Source organism: Lepisosteus oculatus, chromosome 21 (genome assembly GCF_040954835.1).
Source record: "Lepisosteus oculatus isolate fLepOcu1 chromosome 21, fLepOcu1.hap2, whole genome shotgun sequence".
In the NCBI taxonomy this organism is placed as follows: domain Eukaryota; kingdom Metazoa; phylum Chordata; class Actinopteri; order Semionotiformes; family Lepisosteidae; genus Lepisosteus; species Lepisosteus oculatus.
In genome coordinates, this window is record NC_090716.1 from 12,088,879 (window position 1) to 12,107,171 (window position 18,293).

The 18,293-nt window shown below is 37.0% G+C and overlaps 1 protein-coding gene across 3 annotated transcripts in view; it reads left to right on the top strand.

Annotated features, from left to right (window-relative positions):
- The first annotated feature begins 982 nt into the window (after window positions 1-982).
- lsp1a (lymphocyte specific protein 1 a) overlaps window positions 983-18,293 on the top strand; it is a 45,571-nt gene continuing 28,260 nt past the window's right edge. Inside the window, exons 1-5 of one of the 3 annotated variants that reach the window (XM_069181800.1) lie at window positions 984-1,364; window positions 2,526-2,596; window positions 11,848-11,988; window positions 16,444-16,804; window positions 17,421-17,563. In XM_069181800.1, coding sequence (XP_069037901.1) covers window positions 11,942-11,988; window positions 16,444-16,804; window positions 17,421-17,563 — 551 coding nt within the window. In that variant the 5' untranslated portion in view covers window positions 984-1,364; window positions 2,526-2,596; window positions 11,848-11,941. Of the gene's footprint in view, window positions 1,365-2,525; window positions 2,597-11,847; window positions 11,989-16,443; window positions 16,805-17,420; window positions 17,564-18,293 lie in introns of all 3 variants that reach the window. The other 2 variants (XM_015338233.2, XM_015338232.2) reach the window with 2 other exon arrangements.

Sequence of the window (18,293 nt, forward strand, 5' to 3'; positions counted from 1 at the left end):
ATATCTTATAAGTCCACTTTTCACCTATTGTAAAACATATGGAGCCTGGCAGACTATTATAGACTCATGCAATCTACAATGATTTTGATAAAGTGCTGCAGGATAGATTAAAATAGAGAGATTTAGTAATTGAGGGTAATGTATGCACATGAACAATATATTTTTGTGAGTAAATCAATACTGTGGTAAAGTCAATAACTTGCAGATCTAAAATAGCTGAAGATGATGTTTCAGTAGCCCTTTAAGTGTTTACATGCAGAAAACAAAACTGCACATTTAAAGTTTTAAATATGGGGTATTGAGGTGATCTGAAAGCTGAATTAAAAGAGAAAAATCTAGGATTTTGCATTTACTCATTAGACCAAAAAAAACAACTTGGTTATACACATGAAAGAGTACCGTATGAATCCAACCTCCTGTTACTTTAGTTGATCATTAACACCAATCACAACCACAATAGGGAATTTGAGGTCTTTAATTAAAACATTCTTTATTGAAATTAAATATAAAGAATATGAATGTTGCCACAGCCCTGCATGTAAAACGGACCTTTTTCTGATAAGGAGTAAAAGTGACATGTTTAAAAAAGGATCAAAAGCAGATCTATTGATAGTGTTATGTGATCATTTTTTGATGCGAGTTCCCTACATGAAAAAAGTGTGAAAGTTTGCCTAAAGAGATCATTAAAAATCTGATCTCTTTGGCATTTCAGCAGGTCGTTTGGTATGCCAGGGCTCTGAGGGGGGAAATTCTGCTGATGTATGTTTTAATTGTGGTTTTGTCCTTCACGTACGGCAGCCTTTCTGTTTGTTGTAGTATATACACTGCTTCCAATTGTTTCTGCCAATGCTTTTGTATGCATGCTAGTGGGGGGAGTGGGGGGTGGGAGGCTGCTGGTATCATCTTACTTTTCCCCCAGGGAAAGTCACATGACCAGCAGTCTGTGCAGACCCAGGCAAGGGAAATGATGCTGGGCCAGGTTTCTGAAGCTTTCAATGAGAACCACATGCAGGATAGGGGAGGCAGGGCAGTGACTAAGCCTGCCTGGCTTAGAAGAACAAGAGCTGAAAGATTCCCTCCTGACATTTTCACCAGGCAGCGCAGGAGAGAGGACCTCAGAGGAAGCGTGTCTTTGAAAGAGAGGGAGAGAAAGGAGAAAAAAAAACTAAAGATCCTTCCTGGAAACTTCACACCACTCTTCGGGATTGTACAAGAAGAAAGGCTCCTTTATAAACTGTGAAACGAGAGTTGTTTCACTCTGGGCTTTTTGTTCTGTTTAAAAAAAGTAAAGGGCTTCAGCAAAAGATGTCAAGTGTTATCCTCCGAAGAAATTCGAGCAAGAAAGGTCTGCAGAACCTCTTAAGGTGAGTTGAACAAAGCGTATCCATTGTGAATGCAAGTTAAATTTACATTTTTTGTTTAATTTCCTTGAAATATTTGCAAAGTTGAATAAGAAACATAATGCTGTCATTTCCTCAGCTCTCTTTTCTAAGAAAAGCTCTGAAAACACAGGTAAATTACCGGTGTAGGTGGTAAGCACGATGATAAATTATATCAAATGATATATGATAAATGGTTTAGGTAAAAATTTCAATACAAGTGCAAAAGCAATAATCTGATCATAGCACTGAAATTATTTTCAATTAGATGAATTTCTCCTACATCTTTTACCTCCTACATTTTTTAGAAATCAAAAGTTTTCTCTGGACCAAGCCTCAAAAATGATCTCTGATATAGTAAAACTTTCTTTATTTAAAACAATTTGATTGGGTTGTGGTGAGTAAAGTACAGTTCATAAAGGATTGAAATAACTACATTTGTTCCAGTGTCTGAGGATATCCCTACCCCTTGCTGAATGTTCATTAGTAAACCTAATTAAGATGATTAAGGATTACTGAAAAAATACACACAATGCAGATTTTTCTGCAAAACTTTCCAATTAGTTTCAAATCTTTTTTAAAATGCTTTTCTCAGCCGCAGCACATTTAGCAGAACAATATTAAAGCATACAAAGTGCTAAGTCAATCTGTCTTTCTGATTCTTTTTAAAATTCCAGGAAAGGAAAGAAAGGTAAACGGAGCCCCTTATCTGAAAACCTATAGATTAACCTCTTGACCTTAAAGTAGGGTAATGCTGACGGCTTGCTCTGAAAGATTCAGTAATTCCTCAGCTTTCTTCATACATTAAAAGCGAAAGCTATTTTCTTTTTACCATCAGTGGCATTAATATTCACCTCACTCAGGAGGTTGATTTTTTTTTTCTGAAGCTGATAAAATTGTTGGCATGCTTTGCCTTCTAGTTGGATAGACTGTAAAGACGTGTTAGTTTTAATACTTTTTGGAAACTATATAGAACCAATTCCTGTTTTAAAATCCTCCTGCCAGTGAACTGAATCTGTACCATATCAGTAGCACCTTAACAGTCATTCTCCAAATCTTCAGACAAATCCTTACAATATTTCTGTTATCAGCTTGTGCATTTACAGCAATCTTTTTCTGATCTTTTTTTCTATGATTCCCTGGAAGACGCCTTTCCAAGACCTAATTTCTACTCAACAGACAAGTGTCTTCATACGTATCAACATTTTGAAATTATGGTATTTGAAGCAGAGACATAAGGGCTATACGCTATTTTTTTTATTACATAAAGTATCCTTATGGTTTATAAATATATTAATTTGTTGTATTTTCTTATTTGATTCATGTTGTTTTGGCACTTAGAATGATCACAGGAATTGGGCTTGGCCATTGTAATATCAAGCTATTTAGCTTAGAAATTTCCAGTTTCAAAGCATTCTCTAGCCAAGACCTCTAATCTGGTTATCCTTTCTGTGTAGATTACAGATAAGACAATTATATTCACTGATATGCACTGTGAACAAGTGAATAAACTATATTTATACTGTACAGTATATGCAACCTCCATATCAACAGTCTGGGATTCACTTTATCTGGGTTAAAACACATTGGTAGAACAAGACGATAATGAATTTGATCATTTCGTGGTCATACCAACTGATTTGAAGTAATGTTATATCAACTCGTACTAAATTATCACTCCAGTTCTTATTACGTTTACGTCCATCCCTAGAAGGGATGAATATGCCCTGCGGACAATACATACAGTATCTCCCTTTCAAGTAACTGTAGGCAGCAGGTGTGGTACCATTTGCTTTTAGGGAAGAGAGGAGAGGGTGACATTAACATAGTAGCTACTCCTGATGTTTTGCCATTTTTTTTACTGGCTATTGCAGATTTTGAATCCAGCACTTGATGTACACATAGGACTTATCATATTGAAAATGGATAATCAGTTTAAGCGATTAGGCTTTGGTAAAAATAATTTTATCGTCGCTTTACCACATTGCTTGAACAGGAACTACAGCATTTTAGCCGATTCCAATAATACCACATATTGAGACTTTTATACAGCTGAATTTCAAGTAAAACAGACAGTTCTACATGTTGTACAGTATCTGAAATGATTCATGAAAGTACTATTCTATATTATGTAGCATTTTTCCATCATAAAATATGTAATTGTGGTTCTATATATTTTCTATTAGACTACCGTGCCAAATATGCCTTATCTAGTGTTAGATCTCTTGTGTAATTAGGGGAATAGCCAAAGGTCTGGGTCTAGTTAGATTCTGGTTTGAATCAGTGCAATGTTGGGTCTGCCTTGCATCTCTTTATCTTAACCCTGCAAGTGATCACTGATGTCAGAGGTAAAACATTAAAGATAAGGACATAAAGCCCTCTCTGATATTTGTTTTCCTCTTTGACCCAGTATCAGTGCTGTTCTACATTAGGCATTGCTCAATCCTGGTCATTTAATCTAACTCCCTTCACTTGCAGTGTCCCTACTGTTTATGATAACAGTTAGATAAGACACAAAGGAATGTGGTGGGTTTTAGTGGCTGACAGGAAGGGACAATAAACTTTCAGAATACTTCCATCCTTCAGCAGAATTTTCTACCAAGGTCTGTCAGTTTTGGAATCAGGCAACACAAATAGTCTGGGACATTCCTTGCTTACCTTTCAACAGAACATTATAGAAAAGGGTTGTTTGCTTTGTGTTTGTGGAACATCTGTGTTAAAGCACACACTAGGCCACATGGAGATTAATTTTGTAAAAATAGAGGCTCATCTTAAATTTTGTGTTTTCCGTTTACCTGCATTATACTTTTCAAAATATAGTAGCAGCAGTTTTTAATAACGAAGTACAATATTTGAGGTTTGTTACACTATAGTATTTGTGGATACATAGGGATTATTTATTTATGAAATGATTTAAGGATTCCAGAGTCATGTATTCAGAAAATCCATGGAACCTTCCCCCCACTCCCCCAGACCCCATAAAAAAATGTAGAAGCTTTGATTTGTATATGGAACTAATGTGTACATTTGGTATCATCCTGTTTATTAAATAAAAGCAAAACAGGGTGAGCTGTTTGGAATATATAATAAACAAATTTAACCACAGGCAGTTACTGCAGAACGATTGTACAAGTTCCACATAAAAACCAACAGCAGTGAAAAGTGGTGATAATTCTTAAACGTACCTGCTTGCATCCTAAGGGTAGGTTTTTGTACAGATAGACTGGGGAACAGTAATATTATTTTAATATGAGTATTAAGGGAAACTTACAATGGTTTCCAAACCAGACAAGTGGTTATAGAAATATTATTGGGGGGTGTAAAAAGTATGGTCAGACTATTACTGTACATATGACCTTTGTGAAACATTATTGCTTAGTATGTAAGCCAAATGCTTGTAATCCAGATAATGTTCTAAAAAGGTCTTCTCTATTGACTCTGTAGTCATCCAAGTTGCTGTTTCCCCAATATTAAGTCTGCATAAAGTTAAAATTGTACACAAGATAACTGAAAAATTAGCACTGGGATCTCATCATATATAAAACACAAATACAAAAACCAATGGAATTTTGAGAACCCTACAAACCCTGGGGCAGAAGGAAATGAGGTCTGATCCAGTTGTACACTGGCGCATTCTCAGTCATAGTGCAATGATTAACTCCCGGGTTTAAAAAAAAACTCTTGTACACACTGGATGCACTTACAACAAAAAATCGCAATTTCAATGCAACATTAAACATTTACAGCTTTGAAAGGATGTTTTAACAGAAATGCAAAGGCATAATATATGGCATTTAACCTCTTTGTATTTCTTGGTGACAGTTATTAATGAATAATTAATTAATCTTTATGCAGCAATTAATAATCAACCTATTTGAGTATGGTACTATTGAGACTGCGATTACTTTGTGATTTGGAAACTATCTCCCACCTCCATTTTAACATTTTCATTACCTTCTGAGTGTGAAATGACAGAGTCTGACATTTAAGGTACAAGTTACGATAGTTTTCATAGCTAAGGAAATAAGTAAGAAAATGTTCACTTATAAAACACACATGGGTTAGCCAGCTTTTATCACACTAGCAATGTCAAAGCTCAATGAAAGAGAGGGAAAGTGCTCTAGCAATTTTGCTGGCATCTTTAAGAGCCATGTGTATTTGTTGTGCAATGTTGGATATTGGCACAAAATATTTCTCGTCTGATTGGTAAAAATAGAGCACATACACATAATGTAACAGAGACAACAGAGTTTTCTTATTTCTTTGAAGGAAGATTGTTTTGGAGATGACACAACAGTTGTTTTTTTAAGGTCATCTTGCTGCACATCGTTATTTTAACTATACTGGAGTGCTTTGCCAAAACCAATGTCTACTTAATCATGCCCGTCCATGAGTATAAAGCGCATCTCAATGTGTAAAGGTTCATGTCTGTTTCATCCTGGAATTAACCTCTTGCAAAAGTTTAACAATGCATATATGCGCTTGATATGGTAATCTGCCATCCTTCGGCATAATAATCTTCATAATGAAGGATCATCCCTATTTTTAAAGTGCAACCTCGCTTTAGAATTAGGTGTAATTATTTAATCCATGAGGTGGCTAATGGATAAAGTAGATCTTAGTGATTCTCAGGAGCAGAATTGCTCCATGACAGCATCAAGAAACAGAGTGCCTACATGCAGGGTTAACTAATGCATACAGATGGTATAACTTAAATGAAACAGGTCCTGCATTACAATGAGACAAAGTACATCAGTACGTCAAAGTACTGGTTAAAGTAAGTCTTTTGTAACTTTGAGCTGTTATGCATGTAAAATCATGTTCTTTGCATGAATTTGTCAAAAGTCCCTTCTAGCACATTCAGTGACTCATCTCAATACTTCTTGGTGAGCTGTTTGTGGCTTCATCAACATGACATTTTCTCTAGTTCAATGATCTCTTTTGTAAATGAAACCTTGTTTTTTTGTCTTTTCTGATATCTGTGTTACAAAGTTCACTTGGCTTTTCATACAAATGGAAAAAAGCACATTCTGGCATTAGCCCTCATGCAGAAAGGACTGCATTTATCTAAACAGAAACTTGTAACAAGGATACCATTGTCGACCTTGACAATCCTGCCACTTTATTAAAAATACTGCATTTAGAATTCTGAAGTCGTTTTCATCTTGCTCATCCCCTTAGAATATAACTGATGTAATACATTTCTAATGTACAGCAGACTGCTGGAATTATTAAATTAAAATCTGAATTTCTTTGTGCTTCATCAAGAAGTTTGGTGTCACACTGCAAGTCAGTTTCCCAGTTTTGTCAAGATAAGCAGACTACACTCAGCACTGAAGATAGTGTCCCCAGTGTTGACAGGAAAGCTGGATTACCTTGAGCATCATCTGAATACTAGAGGTCAGTTATCTCTACTTATCAGATGGCTGGTCTAATAACTAGCTCTTCATCTTTTGCTCATTAGATTCAAAATAGGGAAACAGAATCTAGTGATTGAGGATAAGAGAGGTACTGTAGATTTACCCCTTCTGTAGATAATGCATTCTCTGACTGGGTATATAAGAAAAGAAATAAAAAATAACAGTATTTTGCCTATAGTTCATTTTTCTTAGCAGCAGTAGAACTGTAAAAGTGATATCATATCCAAGTGCAGCTCCTAATTCCATGTGGGCATGTGGAAAAACAAGTTTAAGTATGTTATTATTAAAAAGTTCATTTAAACTACGTAATGGGATCGGGAGCTGTGTGGACTATTCTGATTTCTTCAGCTAAAGAGTTACAGTCACCCCTCTGCTCCTGTCTTGCTTTCTTGGTGGAGATTTCTGTGACAGCCACCTTTTGAATATCTGGCAGTCTTTAACGGCCAAACTTGAAATTTTGCACTGGAAAAATAGCATATAGTGCCAGATCTTGCACGTTGTACTGAAGCCAATCTTCATGCTAAATAATGCAGTGTTCAAGGCTCTCCAAGGCCGCACTCCCCACAAAATGCAGACTACTATATCTTTAAACTGGACTGTTGGTGCCTGCACATTGTGTAGCAACACATTTTTTATCTAGCAGCTGATTTTCTTTCCTTTGTGCCTTCATCATTTACTCCAGGCCCACAATTGGAAGACTGTTATTACATACCTCTTAAAAATCAAAAAGTAAATGTTTCTTTGCCAACTGAGCGGATTGAAAATAATCATAGGAGGAGGCTGCATATTAAAAGAAAGATTCAGGTACTTCTGTTGATGCATCATTTGCATCTTCTATACAATGTGGGGAAGCTATAAAAAAGGCAAACAGTATGGCGAAGAGATCTTGTCTTCCTTAAAAACATGGCCAGACGAAATCCTGTCTACTAACTAAGCTAGCTGAATGGCCTCTCCTGATTTATCACTGTTCTTCTTAGTGAAAACAAGTCTGAACAATAAGAAAGAGACAGATACACTGTATGCATATTATTTTCAAGTGTTATTTTTGCAACTTAATGGAACCTTTTGTAGTGAATAAAGTAGTATAAATGCTTACCCAGCACCTAAAATGAGTGAATGCATAAACAACAGTAAAACAGGGTCTTCAAACAGTAACCTTGCTGATCTTTTCCAGCGTGCACTTGCCAAGACTCAATCCTGAGGTGACCCATTTCATTTCATCTGAGCAGTTGCTAAGCTCTTGCAGTTCCCACTTTGAACCTATTAATCATCATCTCCTGCGACACGTAATGTGACACCATCTGGATTTCTAACAATGTGCTGTTTTGTTTCAACTTTTTTCACCAAGCAGGCATGATGGGACATGTGCTGTTATGGATGTGGAGATAGAAAAATGATTGCAAACATTTCCAAGCCAGGAAGATGGGGCGCTAACCTGCACCTAATGTTTTGAAACCACTTTTGTAATTAGTCGCGTATAATTTTAGTTTTGTAGAGAGATTCACACACACGTACTGTATTTAAAATCAGACGCTCTGGTCGTGTAGTTGACTAAGAAATTGGTTAATTTGCTTTTTAATTCTAGAAGCAGAAAAAAATTATCAACATGCCCATTTGAAAATTGTATATGCTCATTGTGAGTTGTGCTCTTACGCTGCGCGAGTATTTTTCCAGGTTTCTTGTGGCATGTCTGTTTTGACTATGGTCTGTCTCCTTGAACAGTCAGTACAGCTCTTTACAAAGGCCTTGCTGAATACTTTCAGTCATTTCATGGAGGATGGCAAAGCTGTGTGAATTCAGCTGCCTTTGGGGAAGGTCCTTCCCTTCCAGAACTGTCCCACAGGTCCTGAATGTGCGGTTTGTGAAATCTGCCTCTCCAAACCTCAACCTAATTACAGCTGCGATGCAACCTTTTAACCTCTCCCTTTTTTTTTTACTCTTCGCTGTGCCAGTGCAATGATCTAATTCAGTGGTTAGGACAGAAGAGGAACAGGGCAGAGCACTTGTAGCTCAAAAGTAAAGGTTTAACAGTAATACCTTGCCTCAATCCTTTCCCATGCAAGGTGAATATTGTTTCTGAACTTCCAACTGTTTTTGACCAAAACTAGATGCTGGCCTCTAAGCCCATTACAAAAAGCCAGCACCAAGGCAGCATCCTCTAATGATTAGGGGGTCTGAAATCTGAGTTTCCAAGACTCATAACAACTGCATTAGTGACCAAAATGCGTTTTGTCAACAGTACACATAAAAGTTACCTGATTCCTATTGCTTTCCTATTCCAGGCATGGGAAGTGATAAAACATTTCAATATGAAGATGGTCTGAGACTCTAGATGTGAATAAGAAACCCAAAACTACTGTTGCTAGAGCTACTAACATCTGTGCAGAGGATACACAGACAGCTCTTACAATATTCTGCCACGGTTTCTTCCTTTATCTTTTGCAATGGCTGCCAAAGTCAAATAACATTCAGATTTAAGTAACACTGAAACCCCAGGAGACTCATGAATGCATGTTAAAAGTATTTGTGATCATAAAAAACCCCATCATGAATTGCCTTTGTTTTTTCACCTCCACTTTGATCTATTTCAAAACTGTGAATATTTATTACTAAACCCAGAAGGTAACAATCTAAAATGAAGTGTCTTGGCTATTTCAATGCTCTCAGCACTGACTGGGAGTAGCTCTAGCAGAAGTTCTGGTTTTCCTTCTGTATTAGACTCCAAATAGTATAAAGCATCCTTATACATTACTTTGTGTCTCCCCAGAAGCTCAGATTTCAAATTCCAATATTTCTAAATCATATAGACTATATATTCATGTATTCATAAATACGTATAGATTTTAGAGCTGTTGAAAGCAGCTACAGTCCTTGATTTTATCTTGTGTTGGTTGCCTGTTTATTCATAGAACAAATGACAGTTTTAATACACAAATCATTAAAAAACAAAGGAACTGAGAAACCACAATTGCACACCACTTATGTAATCATATCCAGTATACACTGTATTGTGCTGTATCCAGTATTGTGTGAAATATCTTTCCTAAGCCGGCTTTAGTATTGCTGAAGATCTCCTGAAAGTTTTGAAATAAAAGCTGCAATATTGTGCTTAGCTCTTGGATAAAGCTGGCGAGAAAGACTGCAGACTACTCTAAATCTAATAGGAAGGAAGCAGTAATCACCATGGAGACCAGACTCAGCTGCCCTCTCTAATATATCTCACTTCAGAGGTGCAGTCGTCTGCCAGCAGTGTAATCCTGTTGAACCCCAGCATGAGACGGAGGCTAAGGCTGACTTGCACACAATGGATTAATGTTTGTGATAGGATTCATGTTTCTAGAGTCTCCAGCATAAACAACCGCACTTGAAATGTAGCCTGCTTGGGATGGCACTTCATTGTGAAGTGGCTTAAATGTGTATTGAAGTGCACATTTTATTTCTGTCGAGTTAATGTGTCAAGAAGCCCCGTGTTCTTATTTAATGTGAAGTGGCTCAGTGTGGGCCCTGTACTCCAGAAAACAAATGCCACAGTGTCACAAATGGCAATCAACCTTTTAATGGTAGAAAAAAAAAACTTTTATTTATAAAAACACGAAATAATGCATAACTGTAAAGGGTAGAGTAAAGTAGGATCATGTGGTATTTTGTGCTTCTTTTAGTTATCTGAATTGCAGCATACTTTTGAAACATGATTGCCATTGGTTATTTCATAAGTTCTTGATGCACTGGCTCTTAAAACTCAGTATTGCAGACGTTTATGAAGCACAGTATGAGATGTTCACATTTCAGCTTCAGGCAACGTTTCTCCAGGGGATTCATGGGTATGAACTTGCAAGCTTCTCACAGTTAAACGCGTCAGTTTCTCCTACGCTCCTAACTAAAAATGTCATTTCCGTTAACCAAAATCCAACTTTAGGAGGAAAAAAACAATCACATTCTCACGGGGATCTCCCAGACAGTCAACCCTGACTGTATTAGTGGGATTAAGTCAATTTACATCTGTTAGCTTTTGGACTAATGCCTCACAAGACAAGTTGCTGCACATTTGTCCCTTGTGTTTTTAAGAATATTTTTCCATTTCGACCAACCAGTCCTTTTCTAGTTTTCTTTACCTCTGTGGATACCTTAGAAAAGGTGCTGTTTGAAAATAGTCTCCAGTTTTACTCTATTTCTAACAAAAAATCAACCATTTAGTTTTATGGGAATCATGAATTTCATGTTGCATTGTTATGCATGATCTGATACATTTGAGTTATTTCTGATTCTTTTGCTTTAACAAAAATCTAGGTATATTTTTTAGCTTTCTAGCTCTATAAGAATCTAATATTTTATCTGTTGTACAACAATACAGTTAATTGTAACAATGCAACTGTTTTAACTTTATTGTTTGGTTGTGCTCAGATTTGATGACATGGTTTACTTTGAGGATAAATATATAAAATATGCTTTCCAACAGAAAAAAAAATTCAATTTAACAGTTTTGTTACAACATTTTTGTTTGCTGAGTCATTGACGTGATTTTAGTTTAGGGAATTATGCTGTTTCTGGCAGAATCATTCTGATTGGTTTTGAAGAATGGCCTTCATAAAGTGTGTTTATTAGCCACGTAAACAGAAAAGATGTTTTGGTGATTCAAATCCTACTTTTGTTTGGAAGTATTCACTCACAACGACCTCTAAATCGTGAAGCAGCTGCACCTCTGGCAACATGGAGACTAATAAATCTCAAAGCAATTGTTTTGAAAGATGTGCTCAGAGGTCATTGTAAATTTCCGCACTTTTTCATTTCATGCCAAGTTTCTTGTTTTAATGTGACTGAATGGGATTTTATATTGTTGGCTGATGCCATCATCTTAATACTTCCCTGTCGTATCTCTATATGAATGTCTGGAAAAACTGATTTACATGGCTTCCTTTAATGTTTTATGTGTTTTTTTTTTAAAGAAAAAAATGGAATGCTTCTTCTTGGTATCAGACCCGAACAAAAATAAATTATTTTAATTTTCATTTTTTTCAATGCATTAGTTCTGTTCCTCTGCTTCCTCTCAGACTGACAGCACAGAGGAGCATAGAGGATGAGGAAGAGATTGCCAGAGAGCGTCGACGAAGGGCTCGAGAGGCATTTCGAAGCCAGACCTCCAGCATGGGAGGACTTGTTTCAGAAGACGGCCAGCCAGCTGAGCACAGTCAGTAAGTAATGGGTTAAAAAGAGGTGGCAGCATGAGGCATCCTACACAAGAAATGTTACAAATGAGAGGAGGTCATTCAGTCCTCCTAACCTATTAATAGTACTTGATCCCAGGATCAAATTACTTGATTATGGATCAATTAATTGATGAAGGATAACTACTTGATCCAAGGAACTCATCCAGCCATTTCCTGAAGGAAGCTAGGTTATGGGTTTCAACAATATGGCTGGATAGCTTGTTCTATATGTCCACACTCCTTTTATTTGTGACTCTGTACCACTGATTTCACATCATGGCTGACAAGTGCAACTGAAATTGGTTCCTTTTTGAAACGTTTGTTTTCAGAAAGATTTGACATTCCATTTTAAAATAGTATATGCAATATTGAAATAACTTCAAAATGGCCTTGAGCCATGCGTTTGTTTACCTGTTGGAGAGTAAGGGTACTAAGGGAATGGTGAAGGGGCTAACTATGACATCAGATGTTTTACAAAACCTACCGAATACAAATCTAAATATACAGTAGCTGAAATAAATGCTAATGTTTCTTTGTTGCTAACTGTATGTTCAGTTTCTTTTACTTCATTGGTATTCTTTTCCCTTTAAGAATTGGAAGAAGACTGTTTATCTTGAGAAATATACTTAAACCTAGTCATCCAGAGCAACTAGTATTCACAGATTGCAGTTTGCCTAACTTATTAAGTCTTGATGTAAAACAGCTGATGCTGTCTGATTAAAGTCTTTAGGGTCCATATTTCCACAGAGTGTGAAATCCCAAAGCTAGTGTTTTCACTTAAACAGCATGTGCACTGAAGTGTTCATAAACACAACTAATGGCATGGACTGCAGTAGTTAGTAAATTGCCATGCAACCAGGGTGGTTTGTGAATTATGAGGCTCAAGGATACATCAAGGATACATCTCCCAACCACCTGAACAGTGCTGTGATGTAGCCACTACCCTGTCTGAAGTGTGTTATTGTGCTTATGAAAAAAAATACAAATATTGCAACACAAGCTACTACAATTAGCAACAAAACCAAAAGAATAGATGCTTCAAAAATGGCTAAAATAATGTGGATTCTTTTGGGAAAATGAAAAGATGAAAACGAAAAAATGAAAAACCACCTACAGTAATTCCAATGCTGATATTTTAGATAGCACATATGCCCGAAACACTGTACAACTTTTAGTTATATTGATGTTTAACATGTTTTACATTGTGCTATATGGTCTACTGTACATCATGCCATTTTTGACTCATTAGGCAGTTCAGTACTTAATTGTCTTGGGATTTTTATTTTACTTTTGCTAAATGGAGTACGTCTTCTGAGCTGGTGGTCCAGTCTGCACTTGCGCAGCATGTGTTGTAGAGAAACAAGCACAATGTTGAGAATGCTTGCACAGGGTGAGGATGTTTACTGCAAGGTTAAATGGGGTGGCCCACGGAACATGAGCAGACTCTCTTTCTGTGGAGGAGTCACAGCTGCCTTTTCATTACCCAAGCGCCTAAGAATGTTTACTGCACCACCACTGCGGAAATGGCAGTACGTCATGTTTTTTAACGCTGGCTCTGTATAGCCCATGTTAAAGAGGATTGGTCTTGCATCTTTGTGCAACGCTCATTTCTTTTTTCAATTAGATTAATTAATGACAGTATGGGACAGCTGTAACTAGTATGTTTTGTGCTTAGTATTTTCAGTTGCAAATTCAGTCGGTGATAGCTGTATCAGTTCATCTGCAACTAAGATGGCTGTAGAAAACCTTGTATATTTTTGTGGAATCAGAAAGACCATTCAGTAAAATTAATTGTATTGTACACAAAGACCTGGAGTGTTTGAAAGCATGCAAGATGTTCTGTAATATAATTTATGTTTCAGAGGGATATACATGATTTCTTGTAGCTGCAGAAATTCTTTGTCTGAAATGTTTCATAGTAATCGGAACATATACCTGCAGGAATTAAAATGATAGGGAATTCATGTATGCATTACAAGCTGTCTATAAGAAGCTGCCAGATTTAATATAATTTACCATCCGGTAACATTAGCAGAAAATAGAAAACATGACTCTTCACACTTTGGTATGTTATTTGCATTCCATTGGGCAGCTCCTGGAAAGATAAAATGAACTGTCAGGGGCAAGGGTACACATTACCACCTTTCAAGGTTTATGGAATATGGTACAGTGAAATGTACACTGCACATCATTAAAAATATCATGTTGATGTTCCTGAGGATATAGCAATTTGCCTCTAGCCCTTTCTGAGCCAGCAACTGTTTTTGAGTGATAAAGAATTTTGGGGGTGCTCTTTGGGGGTGTTCTGAAATGTTAAAAGACTGAGCCACGTGTGCCCATGACGACAATGATTCTAACTTTCCATCTTGTTTTATATTAAACCTCTTCCATGCTTATTATACCAATTCAGCGTTCTTTTAAAATGGTCTGTTTCGCAGGTGAGGTTTTCCTTTCAGCCCAATTATTTCTCAAAGCCTGCTATGACAATGTCAGCACCCTCATGAAAAAAGTGCTGTGACAAGTCTAAACAGTCACCACTGTTTACCAATGCCTCTAACCACTTTTTTACCTTCGGTATGAGGTAATCAGGTGTAACTGAAAGTTGCTTCATTTGTTCCATCGGTATAGTTACCTCACACTAGGCCATGTGGTGTAGAAAAAAGACTCCAAAAACAGAAACATCTGTTTCCCTCATTGCTTTTGATGTCTGGGTGGTAGTGTTAATTGATGAACTCATGCTACAGTATATAACAGCTAAGCAGGTCTTTAAAAAACTGCACCTCATCCTGTTTCTCATTTCCACTAGTGTGGATTTACAGCAGTTGCTGAATTATAGGTACCTGTATGTGGGAGAAACAGACAGACAGACTAGTCCTGCTGCCAATCAAGTGATTCGGTGATAGAGCCTGTACAGGCTCGTTCTGCTGTGTATTCAAGGAGAGGCTGTTAAGTATCTCAGTTACTGAATTCACATTGCCTCCCTTAGTACAGTATATTTGTTTGCGATTTTTATTCCATAACCAATAGTGGTAATTTGGTTCCGTTTTGTTCTTTTAAAATCTACATAAAACCTTTGAGTTCAAAAGCCCCCTCCATTCTGTTTGCTTCTCCAACATACTGTACCCTGAAGTTGTAATAAAATTGTCTTTCATGGGGTAAAGGGTAGGGTTAGGGTTAGGGTTTTCGTGCTCTTTATTTAAAAAACAACATTTGAAGTGCATCATTGTGTTATCTGAAGTGGTAATCTGTAGTGCTATTAGCAGACTGTGGGCTTCTCCAGTTTTAATATACTGTAATATTTTTAATTTCTAAAGATGATTAAGTGCTGCAATTCTTTAGTCCTTTGAATATTTACCATTACATTGCACCCTAGGGTGTAATTTGTTTAAATACAGATGGTAAGGAAGAGTGTTATCTTTTTGATAAATGAAATGAAGGTTTGGTATGTGTTCCAGGTATCATTATTAAGTAAATCATAATTTAATCTTTCTTCTAACCTCCCAATGTGTTTTCTGCTTATTCTGATTTTAAAATGTTTTGCATTTTCTGTAATTCTTTTAAATATTTAATAGCTATTTGCTCCTTTGAAGGCCTACCATTTCAGTGTCAGCTATTTTGTTTTTTTTATTTTTATTGCCAGCATTTGTTCTTCAGAAAACATTTTGACAGAATGAAGTGTGCACATTATGCCCTTTTTTCTGTTTTTTTATTTCATTATTCTACTGATATTTTTTTTGCTTTTGAAAAATATTGTAGACAACTGAAATACCATTGGTAGGGGTTCTATTTGGCTTATTAACAGTGTATAGAATGATTTTCAGTGCTGCTGGAATTGGCACTGAGTGTAGGCTAATGTAGGCAGTCTCTCTTGTTTACCATATACAGTAAATCAAGTGGGATCTGAGATCCAGGAGTTCACAAACTCGCCCATGTATTTCAAATAGAGTGAAAAAGGTTATTTAGCACTTGTGTGTGAATGGAAGATCACATTAAATTTGTCACACTTAGGGCAGGAGATTTCAATTGCAAGTAAATCATAATCAGGCGTTATATATAGCAGACACCATTCTGACAGTCTGCAATAGCTTTTGGTTTAAATAAATCTTTTCTTTCTGTCTGAGCAAAGAAGTAAAGAGCTTTACAGTAGCTTAGTCCCACAACATATTCCTACCCATGGTGTGAATATACATGTACAGTAAGTGTTCAGACCCAGCATCTGCATCAGGCCCTGTAGGATATGGTTGTCAGATCATGCAGTGCTTGTTTGACCTAGCTGGCGTGAGTTGTGTTGTAAATTGTCTGCATAACAGATCTGTGCATTTTTCAAATGTGTATGATGGCTGTGGCTGTGTTTCATGTCCGCACTCTGAAAACATTCCGCATTAGTCTTTAGCCAAAGCGTGATGCTAAAACGGAGCTGCTCGTTATTTGCCGCTGTAGGTATGACAGTGAGCTGAAGTCCAGCGGCCAGGAGGGGCTGGAGGAGGACGAGGGCTTCAGCGACTGGACTCAGAAGCTGGAGAGGCGCAGACAGAAGCGACTGGAGGAGCAGTGCCAGGGGGCTGGGGAGAGGGCGCACAGCACCGCGCCCACTCCGGAAAGCTGGAGAGAAACCGGGGAGCGAGAGGGTGAACTGCAGTGTGGTGACTGGGAGAGGAAGGCCAGCGATGGGAGGGTCCTGGGGGATGCTCACGGGTCCAGAGAAGGGGCCGGTAGACGGAGAGAGAGGGAAGACCATGAGAGACCGTGGAAAGATGAAGAAAGGCAGGCAGCAGACAAAGGGAAAGAAAAGGATGACAAGGTAATTTCTTTCACTTGTGGATTTTCCAAATGAACAAAAAAGCTTCTATATAATTATCTATCTAATATAATGAGTGTATATAATAAATTAATAAACTATACTGATAAACATATTTATATATGATAGATAATGTACAGTATAGCTACTGTTCTAATGGAATACAATAAGCAAGAAGAGCATAACTTTAATTAAATGCCAGCTTGATTCAAAACTGTAGTTGGATGAAGAGACTGTAGAAGAAATGGCACATGACATTTTAAATGATAGATTTGTTTCACAACATACAGTAGGAAAAATAAGTATATGGAGCTTCATAGTAGTTATTTATCTGAAATGATGTAACATGTTTTAAAAATTCTCATTTTCTAAAAACTTCTGCCTTTAATTGTAATTGTTTTTCCTCTCATTTAAATGACAGGTCAAGCTGCAAAGCTGCAGTTAGAAGAACTTTGAGCATTTCTTTTGTTAAGGTCTCCTTTCTTTCCGAGGCCATCGTGTCATAGGACATTACTAAATTTGAGTTCTGTGAATAAATAGTCTGTAAAAAAAATGATATGTATATAAAAAGATGCACAGGAACACAGGAGATAACAGTTGTCGGAATCTGGATTTCCAGGTTAAGGAAAATAAGAAGGAGCTGAAGGTCACATACAAATCCAAAGTCTTCCTGCAACAGGAAGTGAGGCACATCAACAGCAATGGAGCTGCAGCTGAAGAGGAAGTGACATCACATTTAGTTCAAACTAAAAGGATGCAGAGGTAATATACCACAACAGGCAACTGTGTATTTAATGACAAACCCTGGTTTGCTTCAGTTTTTAAGTGAATGGTGCATGGTAAAAGAAGGATGCATGCAAAAAATATTTTTTTGCATTACGTTCAAGGGATTAGTTAGAAATGACAGGCAGCTTGATTGGATATTTGATTGATTGGATACCATTGTTTTATTCCCATTTGTTATTCCAGGGACTTGACTAATAAGATGCACTTTGAGTATAGAGAACAGAACGGTGAAATTTACAGTACAGTATTTAATTCACTGTTACTGAATCAATTTTAAATACAGTATATTTCATTTACCAAGTTTTTCCAAGTTATATTTGTAAAAATCAAATTAGTTATGTATTTGCTTTTATTATTGTTCATCGGGAAACACCAAAAGATTGCAGAACCTGGGTCCTCCCGAACAGCATTAGTACACGTGTGTATGACAATTCATGTTCATCCCCTACTTTCTGTATCACTCTGACTATTTAATATTGCAAAAGGCCATTTCTGAAATGTATCTTAATTTTTTTTTCAAAGAAACCATATCATATGGCTACAGTATAATATAACAGCCTTTAGGGCAATGATAGCTTCTTTCATCATTTCCTTTTGCCCAACATCCTTCCTGAGTGTTGCCCTGTGTGCTCAGACACAGCTGCAACTCTTGATCCAGTTAGCAATGGCAGGACAAAGGAAATCATCTTCCTCTCACATCGGACAC